Raw genomic sequence first — 25,060 nt, 5'->3', positions numbered from 1 at the left:
CCCTAGCACTATCCTTATATGCGTACGAATGTAGAATGTAAAAATACTGTAAAGTAAGGTGGAACAAAAGAAAAAGAATAATACAGTAGCCCGCGGTAATATCATAACCCATTTCCTATCTCTCCTGACTAATTCTAATCTCGGCTCTATTTTTGTTGCTTCTCCAAACAGCTTTCAACAGTGCGTGCTAATTGATCATTAAAACAAACGCGCACGTACGCACGAGAGAGAAGGAAATATAACTACTGTACAGAGCTCTCTCTCTCTCTCTCTCTCTCGGTAATATTATAACCTACTTTTATATTCCGACTAGCTCTAATCCCAGCTTCGTATTTTCTTCAGGTAGGTATATAATTGTGAATACGAGGTGCCAACTGTTAATTAGATGATTCATCCTTGGCGAATGAAATAAGTTGTTAGCGGAGGCAGTGACAAATGAAATGACAATATGCTGGGACGTTCAATCGTTAAATAAAACAAAGTGTTTTATGGTGAAAAAAAAAATATCTGGTGACAGTACTGGACAATGTACTGCCAACCAAAGATCAAAGGAAGAAAGTAACGATAAGAATGGAAAAATGCTTCATGTATGATTGCCAACATGTTTGGCTCATTAATGTAAATTCTAACGAGGCTTCTCCCACCCTTTTATCGCTTAATAGCTGTCTTTATTCTTTCTTAATCCCACCATTTTCCCCTCCTTGTCTTTTTCTCTTATCGCGTCCATTGTATTCCTTTAAATCTTAATTCAGTTGGCAAACGCGGTATAACGACCATAAACAAAAACTGTATTCGAAACGTGCTCATTCATTTCATAATACGCCACTACTTACTCGTATACAATAAAAGGTGAAATTCAATGCCGGAGTTGAAAAAGACGCGTGGTTTTTATGCTGGATTCATTCATGAAAGCAGCGCAGGAAAATACGGAGAATTTGTAATGGAAAAGACCATTTTTTGGGAAAGATTTGGCTGGGAAGTACGTATAGGTGAGTTAATGCGAACGTGTGTCAGGGGTGCAAGGCGAGTCCATAGGAGGAAATAATATGCCAACCGGACCCGTCGTTCTGGATTTAGCGGCGCTAACTCCGTTTCCAACGCTAATGACGCATAGACCGACAGAATTGGGTTTTCGTCCAAATGGAGCGAAATTCTCGTCCGGATTTGAGCGAGAGTCGGCTCTTATGTCAGTCAGCCGAAGAGAGAGAGAGAGCGAGAGACAGGGAAAATACATGTATATTTACATACACATATAGCTGTTGATCGACACACGGAGCTAAAGAGAAAGGGGTTGGGGGCGAGATAGATCAAAACAGATAGCCATCCTATTGTTTGTCGATTAAGCATATGCAGTAATTTCAGCGAAATGATCTATTCAACAGTACGCAATCATGATGGAAAGCCGAATCAATCTCGCTCACTGACAAGAAATAATATCGCAGCACGTTATCTTGTAATTAGAAATAACGGGGTCGCCCCGTTGCTTTTCAGACTTGTCAAATTTTGTCGAGGAAGGGAACTTTAAATGGTGCATGGAAGTGCTGGATGTTATGGATACCTATAGTAAATATTTGCGCGCGCGGGGGTGTAACGGAGAAAGAGTATTTCGCGTTGGAGATTCGAGGGACGAGGAGTAAATTCATGAGAGATTTGGTGAGAGACAAAAGGCTTTTAGTGGAGAGGAAGCTTTTTTAGCGTTATAGGAGCAGGGTTGAGCTAGGAAGGTAGGTGGTAGGTAGGTAAAGGAGTAGCGGTAAGGGGCGTGCGTGGTGGTTAAGGCGATAATCGCGTGGGTGTGGATCGTCCTCGTGGTAGCCATGCCCGTTACAAGGGTGCCGGCTACGTTTATGGAGTCGTACATCACAGCAGGGTTGGCTGTGGACGATTATTATATTTTGCGGATACGGATATATAGGTATAGTGTAGGACACACGGGGGCACGGGGGGAGAACGGCTGACCGGTCGCGTGCGTCCACTCATTTTCCCTGTCGAGGTCAGGACACTCGTTTGTATGGCACGGCTCATATTCCCTTCAGTATCTGATTTCGACCTGTGTTCAATAGCACCGATACTTTTATACCCTACGTCTTTCCTTGATAAGAATCACTTTTCCGCTAATAAAACACCCCAAGGGTCACTTTTCTTCGACTATTTTTATAATGCGTAGTAATAAAAGCCGGTCGTGTAAGATTTGGGGAAAAAAGGGAAGAAAGTGAAAATGTGATGCGAATGGTGTTATTTACTGACGAGGATTGTGAATGGCACATTACCTTTAGTTGCGAGCGGGAACACCGTGGCCACTGGATATACGTCGGCCATAAAGATGTTATTGGATAGAATTCTCGTGCAAAACCGTAAACAAGTCTGTCCCCTCGGCAGACACGGCGATACACACGACGCCAGCGTCGACGTTTAACCCCCAAGGATTCTGAAGAGACTACACGCTTATAGTCGTATAGACCAAACACCAACTCCGACATATACATATATATACTGCTTCGTGCTTTTTTTTGCACGAAACATATTCAATTTTATTCGATTTGCAATTTCGAGTCAATAATCTCTATTGGGATTTCCACGAGTTCATTTCATTCTAATCGTTAGTCGTCGCCTGGCAAAAGTGTTATTTCGAGGAAATTAGGTGGGATCGGTTGTCTAAGAAAGAAATAATGAACATTCGTGTTCTCGGTAAGTCGATATGCCGAGGTCTATATAGTTTAAATTTAAGTTTGTCTCACTGCGCTTAGCCGGGTGATTCGTCATTCACGAGTGGCAGGCGATACTCCGACAGCGCCGAGAGTGCACGATGGATAAAGAGAGCGCAAACCGTGAAGGATAAGAAGCGAAGGGATTGGCGTTTGGAAGCGGCATGAAGATGCGAGAAGTGACTTAAGCGTTATGACTAAGTCATTTCGCGAGTTTGCAGCGAGCCGAGTGGGTAAAGAGTGAAAATGAGGAAAGCGATACTCCAGGGAGGTAGAAAATGAAGGAGAAACGGATTCGTGGGAGGGCTGGGGGGTTCTACAAAGGTAGAGAGACTGAACACTTGAAGAAGCACCGGAAGAGATGAAGAGGGAGGCAGAGAGAGAGAGAGAAAGAGGGAGCAAAGGTCGAGGGAAGGAAGAAGCAGTAATAAAGAGGTGCAGTGTGGTCTGGCGATAGGGGATGGACAGAGTTATTTCTGATTTAAATAAACTTGGAAAGACGTTGAGTCAGCGTGTCTGTTAACAGATTCATCGGCCGTGGACCAACGTGCACCACTACTACACAGCCACTGTCCTCTACCGACATCGGCATCATCACAATCACTACTACGAGCATCACTGGTATATACCAGTACCAATATCTTTAAGTCTTCGAAAAGCTGCTACAAGATTCCAGCAGGGGTTGGTAGAGCATGAATGTAATTTATCTCGGCCATAAGGAATGTGAAACGGGCTTCCTGTTGAAACTACGTTCGAGCTCCAGTCGCTCGACTCTCCAGCTCTGTCAGCTTTTCCCCTTTTTCACTTTCTCTTTCCGCTCTTCTCGGTGTATTTTCCAAGGGGGGGGGGGTTACGAGGTTGTTAAGGGAGAAACGCCAGGCCGGTGAATCAAAGAAATATTATATCATTAATACAGACCCTAGGGAGCAATGGGGCCAAGTGTCTGCGTCGCTCGGGGGTGGCTCCTGCAGACTGTGCAAATCCTCTTCCGACTCACCCCCCCCCCCCCTCCCTTTCGAGCCATCAGCTTCTACCTCTTTCGCTCTGCCCCCTTTGGCCTCTCCTCGACTCGCTACTTCACCATCCACATTCACGGAAGAAACGGAGGTACCTCGGCGAAAATATATCTTGATAATTTGACGCACCTTATACCAGGCGTAACCATTGTTTACGGCTTATAGATTCCTTCCTACTTTATACGCTTAAGTAAAGAATGCAGCGCAAGCCTCTCCACGCATCCCGTCGTTTATTTTCAACACGAACCTTTACCCTCTCGAAATACTTAAAATTAATCCCTCCGCCTAAGCTACTATCAACGTCCAATTTTTGAGAAAAAAAAAATACCAAAATTTATGCAAATCTCATTGTAATAAACGCTATGTGTAGCGCATGAATAGTCGAAAATTGGAAGCGGGCAAAATAACGATGAAACGATGGAAAACTAACTCGCGAAGGTAATCGAGGGGAAAAATTCTACGTCATAGTTTTGTGAAAAACATGCCTCGCGGGACTGCTTTTAATTTTCTCAAATTTAAGAAGTTTTCTTGTTTCACGTTTAATCTGCGATTACCGGTGGTTAAAGGATAAAGAATTTTTGGTAAAACCAAATAAAACATAGAAAATATATATTAAAACTATTTATCGAATAAATAAACCATTGTTAGCACGGTGAAATAGAATTCGAGATAACGAAGGCTCGGCCAATTTTTCGAAATCTGCGTAAATTAATATTTCTATAATTTGAAAACTCCATTCGCCTAACATATTTTTGCAGTTTCAAACTCCATGGAAAAATAATTTTCAAACTTTTTAAATGAGATTAATATCTGGCGTAGTGAATTTGGGGAAACGAACATCGATTAGTGAATGAAAAGAACGAGTAGTGGTGCTTCTGTGTTAAGACTAACTTTACCGCAAAGTGCTCGAAAGATTTCAGGAGCAATATTTATTTGTCTTTGTCGAAGATGGATGGAGAAGAGAAATTTCGTTACGATTGAGCTTATTGGTGAAGTAAAAATTTAATGTGTATGCGGGCCTCGTTATTTATTCGCCGCTCCAAGATAAATAAGAATAAGCGCGCAAGAGTAAAGGGAAAAAGACGATACATGGGATGGCATTTGAGAAATTAAATTATGTCCTTTAGACCTATTGGAGTATGTATGCTGCGGCTTCATTTTTCTCTTAATTTGTGTTCTCGCACTGAGCCAATTTCGCACACAACTAAGCTTGTGGAAACTCTCTTGAGATAGTTTGTTTCCTCGCTGTATATCTTAGCCTCGTCCAACTACCAACCATTCCGTTTACTCTCAAGGGCGACTAAAGTAAAGTCACCTTTCGGCCCTTGCATCTCGATGGGCCCAAAACTCGATAATGGGTGCTAATTAATTAATCGAATTGAGTTGGTAGCTCCTACCGATATCGGAACCAAACATCTGAGAGCTTCTCCTCTAGCTATCAGCACCGACGTGAGAATTTCTTGCTAGTTTTTATTACTGCTTCCTCCCCCATGCTTCAACTTTTTTCTTTTTACATTCTTTTAGTCATTCGCTTGAACCAACTCACCGAGTTCGGTCCACTAAAAAGCTTTTACATTTTGCTTTGCACCTGCAATGATCGGTTCGTGCTGCTTTACGCCTTAAATTTGATCAATTGCAGTTCGACTTACGCGACTCTGCTCTTTAGATTGCGGAATTAAATTATCTCAGAGGACTAGCTAATATTTACGAAATGTATTATTGTAAAAAAGGGAGGAAAGAGAAAAGGACGGTGAGATATATTTTCTAGCGCAGGGGCAAGTAGATTAAAGGGTCTTGAGGACACTTTATTCAGGACCTTCTAGGCTTTCAGCGTATGAAAAGGAAGAGAAAAAATTAGCGCGACTTTTGACTTTTCGACCGTATACTCGAAATTCTCGTCGCAATGCTGTGAAAAAGGAAAAACCCCTTTACGTGCGAGAGTAGGCAGGAGAACTATTTGGAAAGCGGTCTCCAAAAGGTCCTTCCGAAGGATTTTCTAGGGTTTCGGTTCCCATTCGGTTGTGACGGGCGAGTACTTTCTGTAAGACTCTTTTGACATATCGTGCCATATCTCTCTAAATATGTAACTTTCCACTCTCACCCTTTCTACCCTCCCGCAGCTCTAGACCAGTATTCCATCTTGCTGTAAACTTCATATTCGCTCTCGCAATACGTAACTTTCATTAAACTTTTCATCTTGATTTCTTTTGAACACCCTCTCTCTCTCTCTCTTTCTCCACACTCCGAGCAATATTTGTCCTTATGTAACCATATCCAACGATTCAAACATTTTTCCCACCACCATTCTCACTTGATTATAAATCTTTTTACAAAAATACACCCAGTCCAATAACTGACTAATTCAGGTGCTTCGTGACATTTGATCAATTGCAAATATCACGGAATAATGGTAATACGAACAGATGGAATTAAATTCCCGCAAAAAACTCGTGAATCAGCTGATGCAAAAATTGATGGAGTGCGAGTGGGAGCTGCTAGTTTTTTGCTTTTTAGCGACGAATACTTTTTTTTTATATTAAAGCGACAACTTGCGGATCGAACGAGGTAAACGATGGCACAGTCAATCTCGGCGTGGCTAACTTTTCAATTTTGTGTTCGAACTTTGGGGCAGTACAGCTCAATTTCCTCGTTGACGAGTGGCGACTGCCTCCAGACGCGATGCGATTTATCACGAACTATAATTGAACGGAAGCAATTTATTAATAGTCCTTGCACGTCGGACGATCGATCGTGCGGTGTCGAAAACTACGACGACGACGACGTTACTTCTATTTCCATAAATTCATCTCTTCTGGCCAACACTGACGAAATGAAAAAAAAGCACACATACAAAAATATCTGTAAATTCTACGTCAATTTAAATAGATTAAATTGACGTAGACGATATAAATGACTTCTGTAACGACGAGAGTTTATATTTTACCACTTAAATAGTATAAGCTGCGGTAGATTATGTGACGGTAAACATTACGGGATAAAGTGAGTAAACCGCAAACTCTTAACATTTAGCCGGAAGTACATATAACTTGGTAGAATCTTTAAGTTGGGCACGAAAATTCCAGGTCTGAGGGGTATGGAAGCCAACCGAGTTAAGCAACAGGATCAATTCCTAGGTTAGACCGACGTGGTCTTAAGCGAGTTACTTTAATCCAATTGCAAACAGGATGGGATCTGATTAACCCATGTTAGCCAGCTATTTCCAGTGATCCCTGGGACACCGATTTGTTTAATCTCTCTTCTCTCTGCTTTCAGCCCTCTAATTTATAAATAATGACACTAAGATCCATTTTTTTTTGTTTGTTTGTCAACAAATTATTTGAGCAAAACATTATGTAAATAAACGTATTCATTGAAAAAGCTGCAGTTTCATGAAAACTATAACACGCGAGGATTTGAGTAGACTGAAAATCGAGAAAGCAGAGGCTGGAAGAGGGTAGAACGTAGACTGAAAAATAACACGTGACGCGAATTAAGAGAAAAATAGAGAAAGAAACGGAGAGTGCGCACAGTGAAAATTAAATTAGGGGGTTACACACGTATCTTTTCAGGTCGTATTAGTATCTCTCGCTCGAGCTTAATTTGGCTAAGCGCATTAACGAATAATCGCAGCGTTAATTCAGTGATAATTTCGCTCCTGATTATTGAACAAAAAAAGATGGGAAACGTATTTGTATAGCACAAATTTTCCAGTACATTAAGGATCTACCGAGTAAACAAGAAACACGCGATAACAATGAAAACGTTAAATAAGCGGTAAACAAACGGTGTCGAATAACTGTCGGGAGTGTAGTTGCCGAACGTTAATATAGAAAATTGTGATTCATTATCAGGGGGGCGTGTATCAGAATGGGGCAGTTGATCGGGAGGAAATAATGAACTGTAATATATCTACACGCGCAGGTACCTACGTTTCATCAATAAACCAATACGCTAAAAACATGTACCGGTCTGAAAACCTTTTTGTTTATCGACCTATCAATTTTCTGTAAAATAATTTCATTCTGCTAGTTTAATCACGTGGACAATTTTAGATATTATTGCGATACATAGCCGAATAACGAGCGCTTATTCTATGCTGGCTTTCTGCACAATCGCAGCAATTTAATACCACGAAACCACTAAATATCTCTGCCCACCCAAAAAAATATACCCTTTATTGTCAATAATATTTCAGGAACCGTACAGATTTTCAGTTATTTTTTTCCTTAAACGAAATTAAATACGTTTTTTAATTAACAATATAAAGTGATAACTTGACGGAATAAAATTCAAAAATTTCCGATGTTTCCAATTAATAGAAAATACTTGAAAGGTTTGTGAAAAGTAATAATGGTTTTGTGTATTTAATACCAGGACATGCCAAGGTTTTCAATTGTACAGATATTTTTACATATTATAAACTCTGCGTCGGGGGTTCTCTCGTTAATAGCGCCATCATTTCAGTACGCATTTTAGACTTGTCAAATTTGTCCTCGTTATTGAGATCGATTTCCTCGTTATCGAAAATGCAAAAACCTCGGAGATTCTAGCTAAAAATCATTGTCCAAGGCAAAATAATGAGCTAACACTTTTACATCCGATGACGAAATATCCTTACGTTGAACATATTGAAGCATCAATCTCTTTTTCGATTCTTCTTGATCATCGATACCTGATACATTCGCATTCTTAGCCCGACGCGATGAAGGAAATGACGCCGAACATTCTCAAGAAAAATATTTACTTTCCGTCAGTCGGAATGAAAATATGGGTTGTTATTCTTAATGCATCACGCGCTATAAAGCCTATTATTTAGACAAATACATTTGTAGCGTCTCAATTGAAACGTAAAATATTAGCTTAGGTTTATTTATATTCTAGGCAAACAACATGGAATTAGAGATATAACGGAGTGCTCACTTTAGGAATAAGCGATTTAATCATCGAGAGTGCTTTGGGGTTTTGACAGCAATATGAACGCTCGGTTCAAGGGTGAATTGGTGAGGTGCAATTTCCTGTGACGTAAAAAAAATGTCAGCTGCTTTGTCGTCACGGTGGCGCGACCGCGTCTCACGAGGCGTCTGAAACGAAACGTGAACTTTACCCGAGTCGGTCCTCCTCCCACTATACGCCCCCCCCCCCTTTCCCCTCCCCTTCTCCATCCCTCCACCGTCCCAACCAACCCACTTCCCGGAGACGTGAGCTTATGTCCGGCAATCGTCGTAAACTTTAAGGGATGCTGCACACGTGCTCAGGATGAATTTCTATCCCGCTGTGGCGCCAGGTGAGCTGGCAGAGGAATTAAAGCGAACGAGATTAAAGTTCTCTACGATCGGAATTTTGTGGAAAGTAGCAATCGAGAGATTGAATAAGAATTTATTACTGCCAATAGAATACTCGCTCTCCACCATCGTCCAATCATTAGAAAAACTTTGCGATGCTGGTAATCCCCGATATCCGCGAAATCTATTAGAGCCGTATCACCTAATTGGTCTTTTAAATTAGAAATATCATTTTTCTTAAGTCATTATTGCTACATTTGACCTACATTCGTGCAAGCTGAGAATACGATATTTATATATTCCACGGTTAAAAACCGAATGTGTAATTGTGACGTTCTTCGGGTGAATACTACAAAAAAGTAAAATAAAAAAAATAGTGGAAGAAAAGAGTGCGTAGTTAGAAAAGGCAAGTAATTTTGACGTTGGAGAAAAGAAGATGGCAACTTCCGTGTCGAAGCTTCTCTCCTGTTAAACCCCCTCACTCTACTTTACTCGACGTAACCGCAAACGCCATATCAAATCCTTGCTTCACTCTGCAAATCCTTGGACTTGTATATTACTCGCTGGGATGAGCCTCGGGCTGCAGAATTTTACGCGTACACTACTTTAAATTCGCTCGCTCGTTTCTCTCTCTCCCATTTCAAAGCAAAGCAGAAAGAAATCATTCCATTTACTACCAGATACCGAACAGAAATTCCATAAAACTAGTAATGATCGAAAACTATGAAATTTGATTAATATTCATGAATAAACGTTTTAGGCAAATCGGAGCAGAGGGAAAATGGAGGGACCGAGAGGAAAATGAAAGAAATAAAAGAGAGAATTACAATTCGTGCTTTGACATTCGTAATACGCGAAAGGATGATTTATCGTGATAAATGCACAATGGGGTTGATCTTTCTAATTACCTATACATGGAATTATACCGTGGCTATATCTGCTGGGGATTAAATGGGACAGGACTCGCGATAAGAGGACGTGATTCCTCGAGGAGAAAAATGCCAGTACGATTCTTTCGCAATTGTGTAAAGGTAAGTGTATATGAAATGTCGCTATGCAATGGCCGGGGGTAACGCGATGGGAGGTATAAGACATTAAAAGCATGCAGAACACAGCAGAGTATCGTTCCAAGGGGTCGCTGTGGGTATTTGGGTAAACGAGCTCGCTACATGCAAACTCGCAGAAATCGATAGATCCACCCTGTAGCTCACCAACCGCACGTTCCAAACTCAAAACACACTCGAGTCTGTTTTTCGTTAAAATATTCGCTATTGACCATCAAACATTTCCCAGGAGAATGGTAACGAATTCCTCATGCTTCGATCCAAGTATAATTAAAGTGAAAAAAAGTGAAGAACAACCTAAGGGAATTTGTATATATAAGTTTGGATATCTATAAGGGAGTAAGAGAACAAATTGGTATTTGAATCTTGATGAAATACTTCGGAGAGTAGCGGGGATAAATTAGAAAGCATCTTTGCAAAGTCGAACACACACGAATCACCAGAGACCCTCTTCTGGCGTCTATTAAATTCGTAAACCGAATAAGGGAAAATTAATAATCTCTTTATTAGAAGGTTCATAGCCAAAGCACGTGTTTCTAATAAAAATGTTTCATTATTGAATTAATTGTTGTTGTAAAGGAAAGGATGATTTAATTAAGCTAATATACAGGAGAGGGGCTTCAGGTGCGGAAGCCGTAGGCTACAAAGGTTGAAAAATAACTGACAAACGAGAGAGAGAGAGAGAGAGAGAGAGAGTGCGCGCGCGATTGGTGAGGGCGATAATTAAATCCGTACGTGTTATTCGTACAAAGGCAAATCAAAGGTAGACCGGTATTTTACACAAGTCCGCGTGCAGCTCCTCGCCACAAATATATATCCGTTCCAACAACTGATACCCCCTTGGCGATCCTCCCATTCCTACCAGAAGCTGCGCTATTACTATTACCGAAGGCTCTAACTTTAATTGAATTTAAATTGAATTTAAAATATTAATATTGTTGGGCATATCGCTACCGGCTATGACGTTTGGAGAGAAGGGAAGGGGGGGGGGGGGGGGACGCGTGTTATCGTACCATTGGCATGCCATGCTACTGTACTAGGGGCTACAAATCCCAGCCAGCCAGTAACCATCCAGCCTTCATCCCCAAAATACTCGCTTCGCCCTCGGTTATTCACTATATGCGTATGGCATGTTCCTATACCCTTCACGAGAGACACGCGTGCGCTATACCGGACGCGTCCTTTGAACGAATGCCACATTTGTCCAAACATTAATTAACTAATTAATTAATACACTAGGTATTTTACAACGGTACCGGCTTCAATTTGATATGCATGCGTTCGCGCTTAATAAACCACGTGCGTGTCCAATTTTTAATCTGCTTACCGAACCACCCTTACCTACGACCAGTCCTTGTTAAAAACTACACAGCCCGCTTCTTCTCTTTATTCTCTTCAGTTTTTCCATTCTCCCTTCTTTTATTTCTCTCACCCTGTCGTCGTTTTCTTTTTTCTCTGTGTTTGTTTGTTTTTTTTATAATTTTAACCGACTTTCCTACACAAACGAAAAATATGTACGTCTTCTCGTCAATTATGCATTCAGTTTTCGGGACGACAAATTGCTGGAATTATCTTAAAAAATGCGTTAAAGCTATACAAGCCACTATCGCACATGGTAGCATCAAGTCGCGTTGCTTTAAATTCCGTTTGAAATAACCAGTTTTTCTTCAGGAATATCTGTCGTTTTTGGGCGAAATGTTGATTTGTCAGTGGGAACGCGCGCGCAGGAAGGAGAGTCGGTCGCATTTGCATGAAAAGGCAATGTTGGAAGAGGCGCCAGTGCAAATGAGCTATATGTATCTTATCCCGCATTTGGAGTTAACCCGTTCTATGAGCTCTAATGGAATTAGCAACGGGTTGGAATTATAAGCTCGTGAAAAACTCGATAAAAACGATAAACCCTCTCGCGTTGCTATCGACTACAGAAAAGATTCGAGAGCATAGACGCGCGAGGGCAACTAATATATATTTGATAACAGAGTAATAGCAATATTATTAACAGTCCAATCGCAAAGCATCAATTAAATTTAAATTAATCCCAGTGACCTCTCTCGACAAAGCCGAGGATCAACCAGTGAAATCAAACGAAATTATTTACCAGTGTTGAATCATTCATTTTAAATATTATTCAATAATAATAACAAACGGGCAGATCGAACGCTGGATTAATTCCTCGTGTAAATTCGGAAAAATTCAATTGGATATTGGCGGGGGTATTATACGTACGAGTGAAAGAATTCTTCTTTCGGCAAGATAATAATGCTACAGGGAGGGGGGAATCGTTGGTACGCGCATTAACGTAAATTTGTAACAAGGATGAATGAGGGGGTGGAAGGTGGAAGAGAGAGGGATGGGGGGCGGGGGGGGGGGAGAATTCGTAGTCTATGGTAGATAGCTGCTCATAGGTGATTCGACAAAGAGCCAGCACGCCCGCTCTAGTAACCAACTTAACCGGAAACTTCGAATCAAAGCAAACACAGCGAAAGTGCCCGCAGGGGTCAAGCCGGCGGTTCATCGTGAAACTCGATTTACTACCACTAGTATTCCCGGTAACGGCAACGGCAACGGCAATAGCAACGACGTCAGCAACACCACCACTGCTAAAACCGACCACTACTATACAACGGTACGCAGCTTGGCGGCTCGGCTCGTCTCATCTGTTCGTGTATAATTGGGAAGCTTAACTGAGGTACACGATAATAACTCGAGTTTGCTGCGTGATCCTGTTACTTGAATTGTGTCTTAAAGCTACCGCCGCAGGATGTTAGTACGCCGAATGAACAATTCCTAAAGCAACTGGCAATTGTCAGTCCAGCATCTTCCTTCGGTAATAATAATTACAGCAGCGACAAATGGAATTCTAATAGAATTCTTCTCACACCACTCCTACCCTTCGCAAACATCATAGAAAAGGGACGCATTCGTAAAAAGGATCGACTCGCGTAATTAAAGTAATGCGCATGAGGAGAGGGGGGGGGGGGGAGGATTCACAGTTCTTCCAGAGAACTCTTCGTCTTCCTGGATTTTATGAAGAATATTTCTGAAAATGAATATTGGACGTAATTTAATAAAGTACAAAAGTAGTCCATTCTTCCTCGGACGGGAATGTCTCAGACAAATGGGCTGAATGGAACAATGCTGAAGAATGATAAGCTTCTTTTATTTGTGACAAAGGACATGTACAAGAGCGTGGATATATATATGTATATTGGCAAATGATAAATTTTTCGCCAAAGCTTCGTAGATGGTCGATGATAAAAAATGGAAAAAGCTTTTCAGTTCGTATATGGGGAGTTATCATCAGTAATTCTACGTATATAAAGAGGATAGTCGTTGGGCTGCTAGGCAGATTATCCAAAATGCTTTGATCACGGTGAGTGGTTCTCGAAATTTTAGTCCGGGACGCGCATAGCTTCGAAAATGGTGATATGTTTGTATTTAATGCTCGTATTGCTAGGAGAGCGAATCCAGTTTTGGTGCTGCACAACAGGTATGATAATGCAAATCGCCCGACGTTCTGTTTATACACGGGAGGATTAAAATCACGTATCGGTACAGTGGCTCGTCGCATCGAGCCAGATGAAGAGATTTAGCCTACTGGTAGGCGGTAGCTACCGAATTACTCTCGAATTAGTGCCTAAAAACGTCATATATTTAACCGCACATCAATTGCTCGCTATTTCAACCCTACGCCAATCCCCTTACAAAACATTTCGCACTCAAAAGCTTACGCTCAATTACATCCATCCGTTCTTCCAGCATCAACCCTTTCAGAAAATCTTCGATCACGATCGCTGCTACTACTTCTCTACATTATTTTCGTCTTAGTTTGGATATCGAATCAGATTACATGATACACCTTGGTCATACCACCAACAAGATGAATCTGATTAGACGAAGAAAAATGATGGATCGGTGTTGGCCAAAACAGGAACACGGACTCGCGAATAGAAATTGGATAAAAAAGATACGATTTACTCCGTTTTCACTTGCCAAGACAGAAAGGACGAATAAAGGTCCAGCAAAGGGACAAAGTGGGAATGGAATGAACAGGATGGTGGTGGGGAGGTAGCAGCAAGGGATCCAACTCAAGCGCACCATCAAATACACATTCGGAGGATTTACAAGTTATTCAAACATTCCGTGTACGTTAAGCTATGATGAATACTCAGTGCTCCAATTTAATCCGCTCCGCAGGGGCACATCCACGCAGTGCGAGCGCATCCACATAAGCACCGGCTTGCCCTACAATTTCTGCCCAATCCTATCATAGAGTACATTTGAAAAAGTCTAGAGCACCGTGCGCAGGCAGCAAGGCTACACGAACGCGAGCACGCACCCACGCAAACACGCACGAATTTACCGATTTACAAATGTGAAATATTTAGCTGGCCGAGTGCACGCAAGCTGCGCGAGGCGAAATCACCATGTTGCGTGGCAATATTGCTTACAGGCTTTGCGTCGAGCTCTCTCCCCAACGTCAGTCCGGAAACTAGTCGTAAAATTTCAAAATACGCGTCCAAACACTTCTCTGCTAACTACTACTTTGTCAAAGAATTCGAGGTTCGATATACATTGCAACGCGCGATTTCTGGGAGTGGTTCTTCTTTAAATAAATAAGCACACTTACAATTTCCAACTAAAAACTCACAACTACTATATTGAACTATTTGGTGCTTATTACACAATATTCACACATAAACTATTTACACTGGCTACTATCGCCAGGGCCTCCCCCGACCGCCTGTACGGGAAATATACAGTAGGCCATCGTGTCGCGAAACTTACAAATATTCTTTACACGGCGCTTCTACCAAGTGCTTTTCGACACATTCGGGTTTATTCTAATTCTATTTCTTACAATTTTCTGGGCGCCAGGCCCGCTGTGGGCCACCCGAATGGCCTTCTCTTCTACCGAAGCACTTTTCTTTCTGTCTTCCCGGCTTACCGATTCCATTTTCCCAGAGTCGCCCTAGTGCCGAATTCTGTTGCTAGCCAATACTACAATTCTTTCTCTCTTTCTTTCTAGTTGCCGCTCTCTTAATTTTTACGTGTCTCCTCCACGCAGTGGCATACATTTGGCTGGAGACCGCATTCGCGAGATTAGGTTAATTCGCATACCTTATAATCCTCTTTTCTAAGCAAGCAATCATGTACTTTCCTGACCAGGACGCACGCACGTTACTCACTTCTCCGTCGACGCAGGTATTGGCTTCGAAAATTCTATACTGGATCGCACTCCAGTTACGATTTCCCAGGCAATCGTCTTCTCTGCCTTCTCTCCTGGTCGACTTCTTCCTCCGGCGCTGGTACAGGCAAAGCGTCTTCGCTGGTTGATGCTCCTTCTAGGATCTCGCAGGCAACATTATACACGTCTGTCCCTTTACGCGGTTCTCTCGACAGTCTTCGCACCTACGTCTGTCGCTTATGCCGGTTTTTTTAGGCATGTCTGGGCCTCACCGCGTGCTTACGGTGGCGCTGGGGTCTGCGCGAAAGCTCTCACATACGACCAATCGCCTGGTAAGCGCGAAAATGCAGAATTCTTAACGTGGCAAAAATTCCGTCTGGATTTGTCACGTTACAACATGTATGGCTTTCCAATTTGTTTGCTCATTCTACTAGGGGTGCATGATAAAAAGATTTTTCGAGCAATTATACAGGATGCGCCCCGAAGGTTGACACGATTAATATTATGTTTGGTTCATTGGGCTCGGGCTGTTTCATCGCGAAATAACCATACTAGTTTGCTATACATGACTCTCGCTCTATTGCTGCATTCAGCCTCTTCGTTACAAGCCTCCTTCCATCGTTTTTGGCTCCTCGACGCTCTTGACAACGAGAGTTTAGTGTTTGCATCGTCGACTCTTGCGCCACATCGTTCAATTAAGAGATACTCGCGATCCATAATACTGCCCTACAGCTCGCTTTATAATATTGCGACGCTCTAACCATTTTATAGCTTCCCGTTCCCTTCCCATCCTAAGACCCATTTAGTACAAACAATTCGTAGCTGGTTAATGTCCCATAGTGAATATTCTGATTTTCCTATATTCCTCTATGCTATTCAATACTTTTAGCTAAAGGATTCTAATAAAAAAACTTTATCGATAAATTAATCGATATTGGATTTGGAAACATTTCATTAAAAATTCTTAAGGTCTGTCGATACTGGATTTCTCTACTTATACTCTGCAGACAAATTTAATATTTAAAAAAGAAAATATATAATTCTGATATAATATTTGAATAGTTCATAATAAAATATTGTAGAACGACTCTAAAAAGAGTATAAATAAAGCATTGAATTAATATCTCAAATTTAATTATATATAAACAGTAATAGAAACTATTTTCGAAATATTTATCATAAGATTTTGTTTATACCAAACAAAATTTTAAGTACTTTCAGTTATTTCAAAAAGAAATATTTAGTAGACATATGCAGAATAGGCTTTAACGTTAAAGAAAAACTCCAAAGATGGAAAATTCTTCAGAAATTGAAATTTCTCTCCAGAAAACCAAAGGTTAGAGTAGAAAACTAAATATTACATGAATTAAAAATGCATTTACTACCAATACGGATTATTTTATTCTTTGTACTGTTGTTGTTTGGCTGCTCTTAAACATTTTCTAATGAATTATTCAATTATAAGATGAAAACTTTGCATCTTTTAGGGAAAAAGTGTGTTTGACTACAAGTAGAAGAATCGAGTATCGAAACTGCTTGAATTCTATAATTAATTTATATAACAGCTCTGTGCAAATAAATCGCTGCTGGCTATAAACTACAAAGTTCCAAACGTCCCTAGCGGTTTTGAACCAAACTATTTTGGCGCACTAAAAACTGGATCACTCCCCATACAACTGTCACATATACAATTCCACTTTTATATAAATTCCTTCGCTAGCGAATCACAGCTCTCGTACATAGAGACCGAAAATAGTAGTCTCTTTTTATTTCCCTCGTATACGAAACTTGTAGAGTTAACAAAAATTTCCTCTTCGACGGGAACCAAGCGGAAAACGCTGGAAAATAATTTGTGGAAACATTTTTTTTTTTTTTTTTTTTTTTTTAATACGTTACAGCTGGCAGTTTCCAATCTCTACGGCACCGCGTAATCACAATCCCATTGATGCCTTTGTGCATTTGAAAGACTCCGAAGCTAGGTATACTGTCAGTATTTTTAAAAGTTTTAAATTAGAAAAAATTATATCATCTAGTTTTTATTATTCCTTTAGTTAAGTCCTCTAAATACTCATCATAACTAATATCGATTTATGCAAAATAAATGGGTAGAGAGCGGAAAAGAGTTTGAACGAGTGGTAACAAATCAAGTTTAAACTTAAAAATGTAACATTTGATTTTGAAATGAGAGAAGTGGAGCAGATAACCGCATCGTCTTCATTCGCAACATTCAGCAGGTAGATGGTGGATAGGGGAGGAGATAATCTCTGTCTTGTATATATAGTCTTACTCGCGGTATACTTAACGAGAGATTTAACTCGGTACGATGTAGCCTCGCTAGGCAGTGTACTACCACTATATAGGAGAGAGTAATTCGCAGTCTGGTTTTATCTTTGCTTCTATTCCTTAACTGGAAATTTACTCGGTTACACACGGTCGCCCGCAAAGGGTCTGTTAAATGAGCTGTGCTCAACCACGATTCTCACCTGACCACGCTTGCACCATGCCTTTTCGTGTAATTGGACGCGGTCCAAAGAGATTCGAAATCGAGATATAAAAAGTGAAACAATGTAACAATGCTATTAATATTAATCAGCTTGACTAATAATTTTCTTTCTCGACTCGAGAGCTCTCTATATAATCACATTAAACTAATGTATGAAACAATATAGAGAGTACAGATTATTTAAATAGTCAACCGATTTAACTAAGCATTAAACAGTAAAGAGATAGTTGTTCTTTATTGAATTGGTAAATTCAAAATGCTTTTTACATATAGTATATTTCAATATAATGCATAACTTATCGGCGGTTTAGCACTTACCCATTACAGCAAAAGCTCTTCAAATTGATTGTTAACTTGTATAACTATCGAGAAAGATAAACTTAGGGTGGTGCGATATTTCACGAGTTAAAGTAAAGCCACTCCCGCAGCAGTATAGTACGGATTATAATCAAAGTAGCAAATAAAAGTAGGTCGAATCGATTGTATGTATATTTTCTCATGACTCTGATAACAGGGAAAATTTCTGAAAGAATTCGCTACACGAGACTGCTAGAATTCTGCATTTTAATTGGGTAACTACAGAATGAACATTTTTAATTTTCAATTCTATGTAAGACTATTACAACAACGTCTAACGTTATTTGAAAAATTTATGTTTCATATGGAAAATTGAATGAAAATTTTAACTCGAGCTCAAGCAGGTGTGTGTGCAGAGATATAAAGGACAAAGTAAGTTAACTATATATAAAAGTAGTAATATTAATTTGTGTTAACTTTACAGAAGAGCGAGAGGTATGGAAATTTCCGTGACACAATCTTGAGTGTGTGTATGTGAGTAATGATAAAATATTAGAATATTTTCTTATACTATTAAAATCTGAACCAAGTATATACTACAGGGAATGAAATAAATTGAATTTGACTCTTCTTACCTGATTTTTTCCTTTAAGGACAAGAACGTTGGTAACACGTCCGAATGGCAGTCCAAGGTGAATGATCTCCGCTTCCGAAACGTCATTTGGAATATTTCTAATGTGTGTAACTCTCGAAGGCTTTCCATTTTGGCTTTTGTCGAGTTTGGCCTAGAAGAGAGAAAAAGTCTTGGTTGAATTAATAGGGAATGTGAGAGTTGATTGCTTAATGGTTGAATAATTAAAATGGATGGGATGGATGGAAGGAAAACAAATTGGTTTGGCATTGTAGTGGGTAACATTGTGGCGTATAGGGTAAAAGCGCGGAAGTCCGGAGAGTAGCAGGGTACTTTGGAGTGTATATTTAAATCGAAGCTCTTGTTGCCTGGGGCAGAGTTTTCAATCACGGCTCAATCTAGTCGACTCCGCTGTACGAGTAACCCCTCGACTTGCTGTGCTCTTCCTCTCGTTGCCTTTCCTCTTCAACCAAACCAGCCACCCTTTCCCCTCCACCCGCTTTATACTCAACCTCCTTCCTATACATTCCCGCCCGCCACCACCCCACCACCACTAAACCAAACTCTCCTCCTGGCCCATCCTCTCGCGCCGCGCACCGTATTTGCTCCGCATCTCCCTTAAAAACGTCGTTAAGGTTCAGTCGGGTTTAACCGATCGGAAAATGCGCTTCTTACCGGGTTAAGGAAGATAGATATTCCAGAGAACCACCCTTCCCCATAATCCCCCTTTTTCCTCCCGGAGTATATCTGCAAAAGGACTTTGTGCCAACGGTGAATACTACTTCCGCAGTAGGCCGTCGATCGATATGAAATCTGAATGCAAGCAACTGTGTATTAAGCTGGCCAAAGGGGAGACCGAGGAGAACCGAGAATTCCCCCTCCTATCATCACCTCCCCCCTCCCCCCCCCCCTCCCCCGCTCCTCCTACTATCTCTCAGGAAGAGCGCGCGCGCGTTTCCTGTAATTTGCAAAAAAACAAGAAAAAGAGAAAACTTGGAGAAAAGTATTCCGATCAAGCGATTGTTTCTTACATAAAAAGAGAGACTCCAAACTGAAAGCATTTATATCATCTCTTCGATAATCAATGTTTGACAAAAGAGAAGAATCTTTATTCCTTATATATCTACTAACCCCCTCCTAATACTCTACAACTACCGTATCATTGCACACATCACTATAGTAGGAAAGCTTATTTAAGCACAGCTGCGGTTCCGTTTCTCTCGGTAGATATTAATGACATATTATTCATCACTGTACAGGTAAGGGAGGCTCATTCGATCGGACGGCAATTTGTTTCTCGAGATTCGTGTTAGATTCGATTTAGCAGATGAGCTATCTGCGAAATTTTTGTCCGTGATTAGGGAAGCAATCGACTCGTTTGATAAATTGCAGATGGCGAAAGCGTAGACGAGAAAAGTCTGGAACGAACGAGAAACGAGTTTATAGCCTGCAATCTTATCTCACCTATTCGGTAATCGATTTAATTCTTTCCCGCCTCTAAATGCATCCCTTCCTATTATCCCTTTCTGATCGATGAGGCACCATTTACTCAGGGATTACTAATAGCCAGTCAGTGATAATCGATAAGAGATCCAGCTGCCACTCTTCCGTATACGAAAAACGTGACCTTTAATTTCAATCGACTGCTCCGTAGCGAGTGCTGAAAAATCCCAACACTCCTGCGAGAGTTGCCGCGCTTCGCTCCCTTTATTTTTCGTGAAAAATAACTTTAGCTATGACAATCTATCAGGTATTTCTCCATTTATCGCTTGTAAAATATCCTATGAAGCTTGGCAATATGGACGATAGCTATTGGTGATAGTTCTGAGACGTGACGTATTTTATCATCGTGGAGAAAAGTTTGAAAATGCCGGAAATATGTGCTTACGCGCGTGCATATGGAGTCTTCAGGCCGCTTAGCTCCCATGTCAAAGACGTCCATTTTGCCCCTTCCCTTCCTACTGTATATTCTAGCCGCTACTAAAAGATTTATAGTGACCACCTTCTCATAAAATACCAAAGTCAGCACCAAGCCATCATCCATTTCCCTCTATTATAATACGTTTTCTTTTATCGAAACAACATTTTTCAACAACAATGAAAATTCTACAAAGAGAAATAAAATACAGTGTCACTGCATTTTTTTGCATTAAAACGAGACAAATGAGATTACAGAAGAGGAATGAATAAGCAAGATGCGCTAGTCCAAGACGAATACATATACTTATATGTAGTATCTACAGGGTCCGTCATTTATATAAAACACCCTAGAGCATATATAGATGCCAGAAAGATAGCGTGCATATCTCTGTAGCTATAAGAGATATTAAACTTTTGCCTAGGATTTGTTTTGCAGCCTCTTATTATTTGCATTCATAGAGGTCTTGTGCGAAATTCTAATATCTTTAAGAGTTACGGAAGAAAGTAAAGATGAACGCTTCCTTACGTGCACGAGGGCGTTTCAAGTGTCGAATCCTCCACATAGGAATGTGACAAAGCAGATTCTCACTAGTAGAGACATTTTATTTCAGCGGGACAAAAAGGAGCGGCCATATTTGTCGAAGGGTTCGAGAATGAGGAGATCGGAGCCTTGGGAAGAGAGAGAGAGAGAGAGAGAGAGAGAGAGAGAGAGAGAGAAGGCCGACGGAGTTTGAGAAAAAGTTTGAAATTTATTTGCAAACGACCTCGTGTTTGCAGGTCATAGCTGGGGTATCAGCCATTCTTTCCGACCAGTCGAAAAATGTTTTCATCGTTCCTCGGAAGAAGGGATGGTGTGGTGAAAGGAAGGCAAATCGGAATGGAGAAAAAAGAGGTAAGGAAAGACGGTGAAGTTTGGGTGAGCCGTGTTGGAGAATCTCGTAAAACTCGGTATAGTACTCGTACACGAGAGCTCGTATACCGACGAGAGCCAGCGATAAATGCAGCTACGTTTTCAAAACACGCAAGATCCATCGGAGAACGCTCATAAAATGAAGCAGTAGCTTCCCTGCTCGTATAACTCGCTAGACGTACAAATATACACCTACACCTGCCGTGCGTCCCAACTCACTCAATTTTACTATTATTTAGACGGTTATCTTGCATTCTGACGTACATACGTCGATAGAACATATATAACTTGGATAGGAACAATAGCGCTGCGTTGCAAATATTTACTCTCTTGTACATGCAATTTACTCGATTCACGTCGCTAACCATGCTATTTAACGCATTCCAAATTCTGTTACGTTCCGACTATATCATTATATCGACCGAAGCAATCGAGACTCCATTTATTCGTAATATTTAATATTAAATTTATTTCAAACAATTAGCCCAGTTAATATTTACACGATTAAACAATAATCACTAAGCATTCAGTTTAATCGATACAATATCTTTGACCTCGGAATTGTTTGCAACCAAATGTATTTTTGCGTGTAATCAACGATAGATTGGATAATTTTGCTAATATAATTTCACTGCAGTTTCGTGACGAGCATCCGAGAGTTTGACCTTTGGCCATTTTTGTATCAACAGTTTGTTTTCGTGGCAGGCAGGTACCAGGGTGCTTTAATCCTTGGCGTAGGAACTGTGTCAACAACTAAATCGGATTAACGAGTTGGCGTGCCATATCGCGCTGGTATCTGGTATCGGCTGGTTTTCGTCGTCGCAGACCTCAGGCTTACACATTATAGGGGCCCTGGCTGGCAGCTCGATGCGCGCTACCCAAGTCACGCAACGGCCGCCAAATTCAACAGGTCAGCTTCATTCGACAACGACCGATCTTACTCGAGATATCTCGTGAAATACTTTTAATTAAAAATCTCATCTTGATAAAAGTAAGTTACCTATATGGTCCTCCATCGATGTTTGTCGAGGTAAATAATTGCAGCATGTGATAGCTGTTAAAAATTAGGTGTTGCTGCGTCGTTGCACGAACGGTGTGTGGCATTGGAACAATTAGGATTGAATAGTGTCGATGGGGAACGGTGAAACGAACGGTTATTGCCTCCAATTGGCCGACGCACGTTAGCGTTTCGGGAAGTGGTCGAGGGTGATGTGTAATTGAATAGTTTTCTTCTGCAAACTAGGAGAGAGAGAGAGAGAGAGAGAGAGAGGGGGAGGGAGAGAGAGAGGTCAGAAGCAGAGGGAAACAAACCGGGGTGGTTGATGGTCGCTGACACGAATGCTCATCGATCATAGAATGGTACTTAATTGCACGTTGTTTTTCCCAAGTAGGTTCTCGCGTTGCTCCGAACGAAGAAGTAAGGGAAGAAAAGCGAGGGTAAGGAATGTGGTTTTGGCTGGTCGAGAGCTGCTTGGTCAGCGTGCAAACAAGCCCGACTTGGAGTGGCATTCATCCACTCGTACCAACGGCCCCCACATCATCCCCTTCTCACAACGAATAAAACCTTCTGCAATCTCCACTACCGACCAAGTCCACTCTTGCACATCCTACACGATCAATGCCTTTCTTACATTACAAACTAAATTTTAGCAAATGTATTCCTGACCACCTATAACGAAGTTAAAAATTTTTTCAGGACACAATCAATCTGGTTTTATGAAGGATCGTTTGCTTCACAATTTAACGGCCGAAGCACGATCAATTACCATGGAGTGTCTCTCGTGAAACCTCTGACCAATAATTGGTTATAATGGGGATAATTCGCGGGAAATCGCTTCGTTGTGAAATAAGCCATTTATGGGGCCTCGGATGGTAATAACATATCAATTTCCCCATCGCATAGCTGGGAGAAAAAAGAAAAATGGAAAACTCCGATTCTTCCTGGAATTTAGATAAAAGCTTCCCAACTACTTTAGAAGGTATATGAACAAACTCGAATAACGAATTGTTGGCCTACCTCAGCAGAGAAAATTTTAAGGATCCTGTTTCGATTATCATAAAGTTTTTACGCTTAATCCAGGCGAAATAAGACGCGGTAATGCATCGGTATTACTGTAAGAGATCGTTTTGTTAGGAGTAACATTGGTTAACGTTCAGTCGAGCCAGAGGAATAATAATGCCCAAACTGGGTGAGCCAATGAGTTTCGCAATGCGAGCTGGAAATTTGTGCAATTTGCAATAAAGTTGATCTTCGTAATTTATTATATACACTTGGTAGTCTAATAAATGGTAAAGGGAAGCGTGTAAAAGTGGTTAGCGTGGCGATAACCTTTACAGCACGGTCGTTAAGCTGTGCTCGCAACCTTTAAAGTAGCTGTAAATGAGGCCAACTTGTGCAAGGGATGATTTTTATTACATCGTCATATCGTCAGCCCAATGGTTCATCGTTAAAATTCTTAATACGAAAGCTTCCGAACTGATTGAGCGTTTCTGCTAATTTGGAATATCAAGCAACGACCAATTACGAATCTCGCACTAGCTATATGTAATAAACTGGAAGAAATAATGGAAGCAATTAATCCCCATATTGGTCAGATCAAGATTTTTGTAATGTTCAATGAAACGTTCGGATAGAAATCAATTAGAAGCCTATTTGATAAATGTATAGCATTACTTATCACGAATGGTTATACTTATAACGGTTCTTATGTCACGCAAACCAGCATTCGGATAAAATACAGCACAAACGAATTCTTCGTGCCTGTAATTTTTACAACTTTACGAGCGTCGAGATTGGACTTTAAGGGTGAGTAAGCTAGGTAATATAATTTGCAGGGGCTGGATGGTTAATTAATTAGCGCCATTATCGATGTTAAATGGCTTTCTATAATTTGATGAACCTTTCGCAAGTGGTTTGGCATTTGGACAGGGTGGTAGTAGCACCACGTGCCACGATGCAACAGGCGGTGGTGTCGTATCTCCATTAGAATTCCAAGTAGGCAGGTAGGTGAATGGGTGGGTGGGTCTGTGCTATCTTCTCCAACTTACGATATTCTCTTCTTCCTACCCCCTCCCTCCCTCCTCCTCCTCCCCCCCTCCCCCTCTCCCCCGCCTTTCCTTACCACCCCACTCTTTCCTTCCTTCCTTCCTTCCTTCCAGCTTTTAGCTGCACACAGGCCACGTACGTTCGACTCGCAGCCATTCCGCGAATGCCCAGTTTCCTCGCTCGCTCGAGAGAACACCGGATGAATTTTGAGATAAACGCCAGGTTCGTCATCCTTCCCAAAGGATACGTTATAGTTAGGTTGCTCTATATTTGAGCAATGCTGCCCACCGCTTCTCAGGCAATTTTTTCCTCCAAATATACATCCCTGTATTTTTCGAAACTTTCCGTCTCAACTACTGCGCGACTATCACTACTTTCACATGCTAATACCATTTTTTTATCCTTCCCTCTCAACCCCGCCGAAACTTTAAAATATCTCAACTTTTATCTTGGCAAAAAACGTTTCGCGCGAAACGAAAATACGGAACTCTCTTGAAA

The 25,060-nt window shown here is 41.0% G+C and overlaps 1 protein-coding gene across 15 annotated transcripts in view; it reads right to left on the bottom strand.

The window, feature by feature from the left end:
* The window catches only part of heph (polypyrimidine tract-binding protein 1 heph), a 364,217-nt gene that overhangs the window by 67,732 nt on the left and 271,425 nt on the right, over positions 1 to 25,060 (bottom strand). For all 15 annotated transcript variants that reach the window (XR_010824767.1, XM_066747745.1, XM_066747743.1 and 12 more), the window contains one exon: positions 18,691 to 18,840. Coding sequence is in view for 14 of the 15 variants with exons in the window: in XM_066747745.1 (XP_066603842.1) it covers positions 18,691 to 18,840 (150 nt within the window). In the remaining variant the exon portion in view is untranslated. The remainder of the gene's footprint in view (positions 1 to 18,690; positions 18,841 to 25,060) is intronic.

The sequence above is a fragment of the Prorops nasuta genome, unplaced genomic scaffold (assembly GCF_024137725.1).
Source record: "Prorops nasuta isolate Cenicafe-Biocafe unplaced genomic scaffold, Cenicafe_Pnas_1.2 PNAS00003, whole genome shotgun sequence".
Lineage (NCBI taxonomy): Eukaryota > Metazoa > Arthropoda > Insecta > Hymenoptera > Bethylidae > Prorops > Prorops nasuta.
This window is presented reverse-complemented; position numbering and strand designations above follow the sequence as displayed.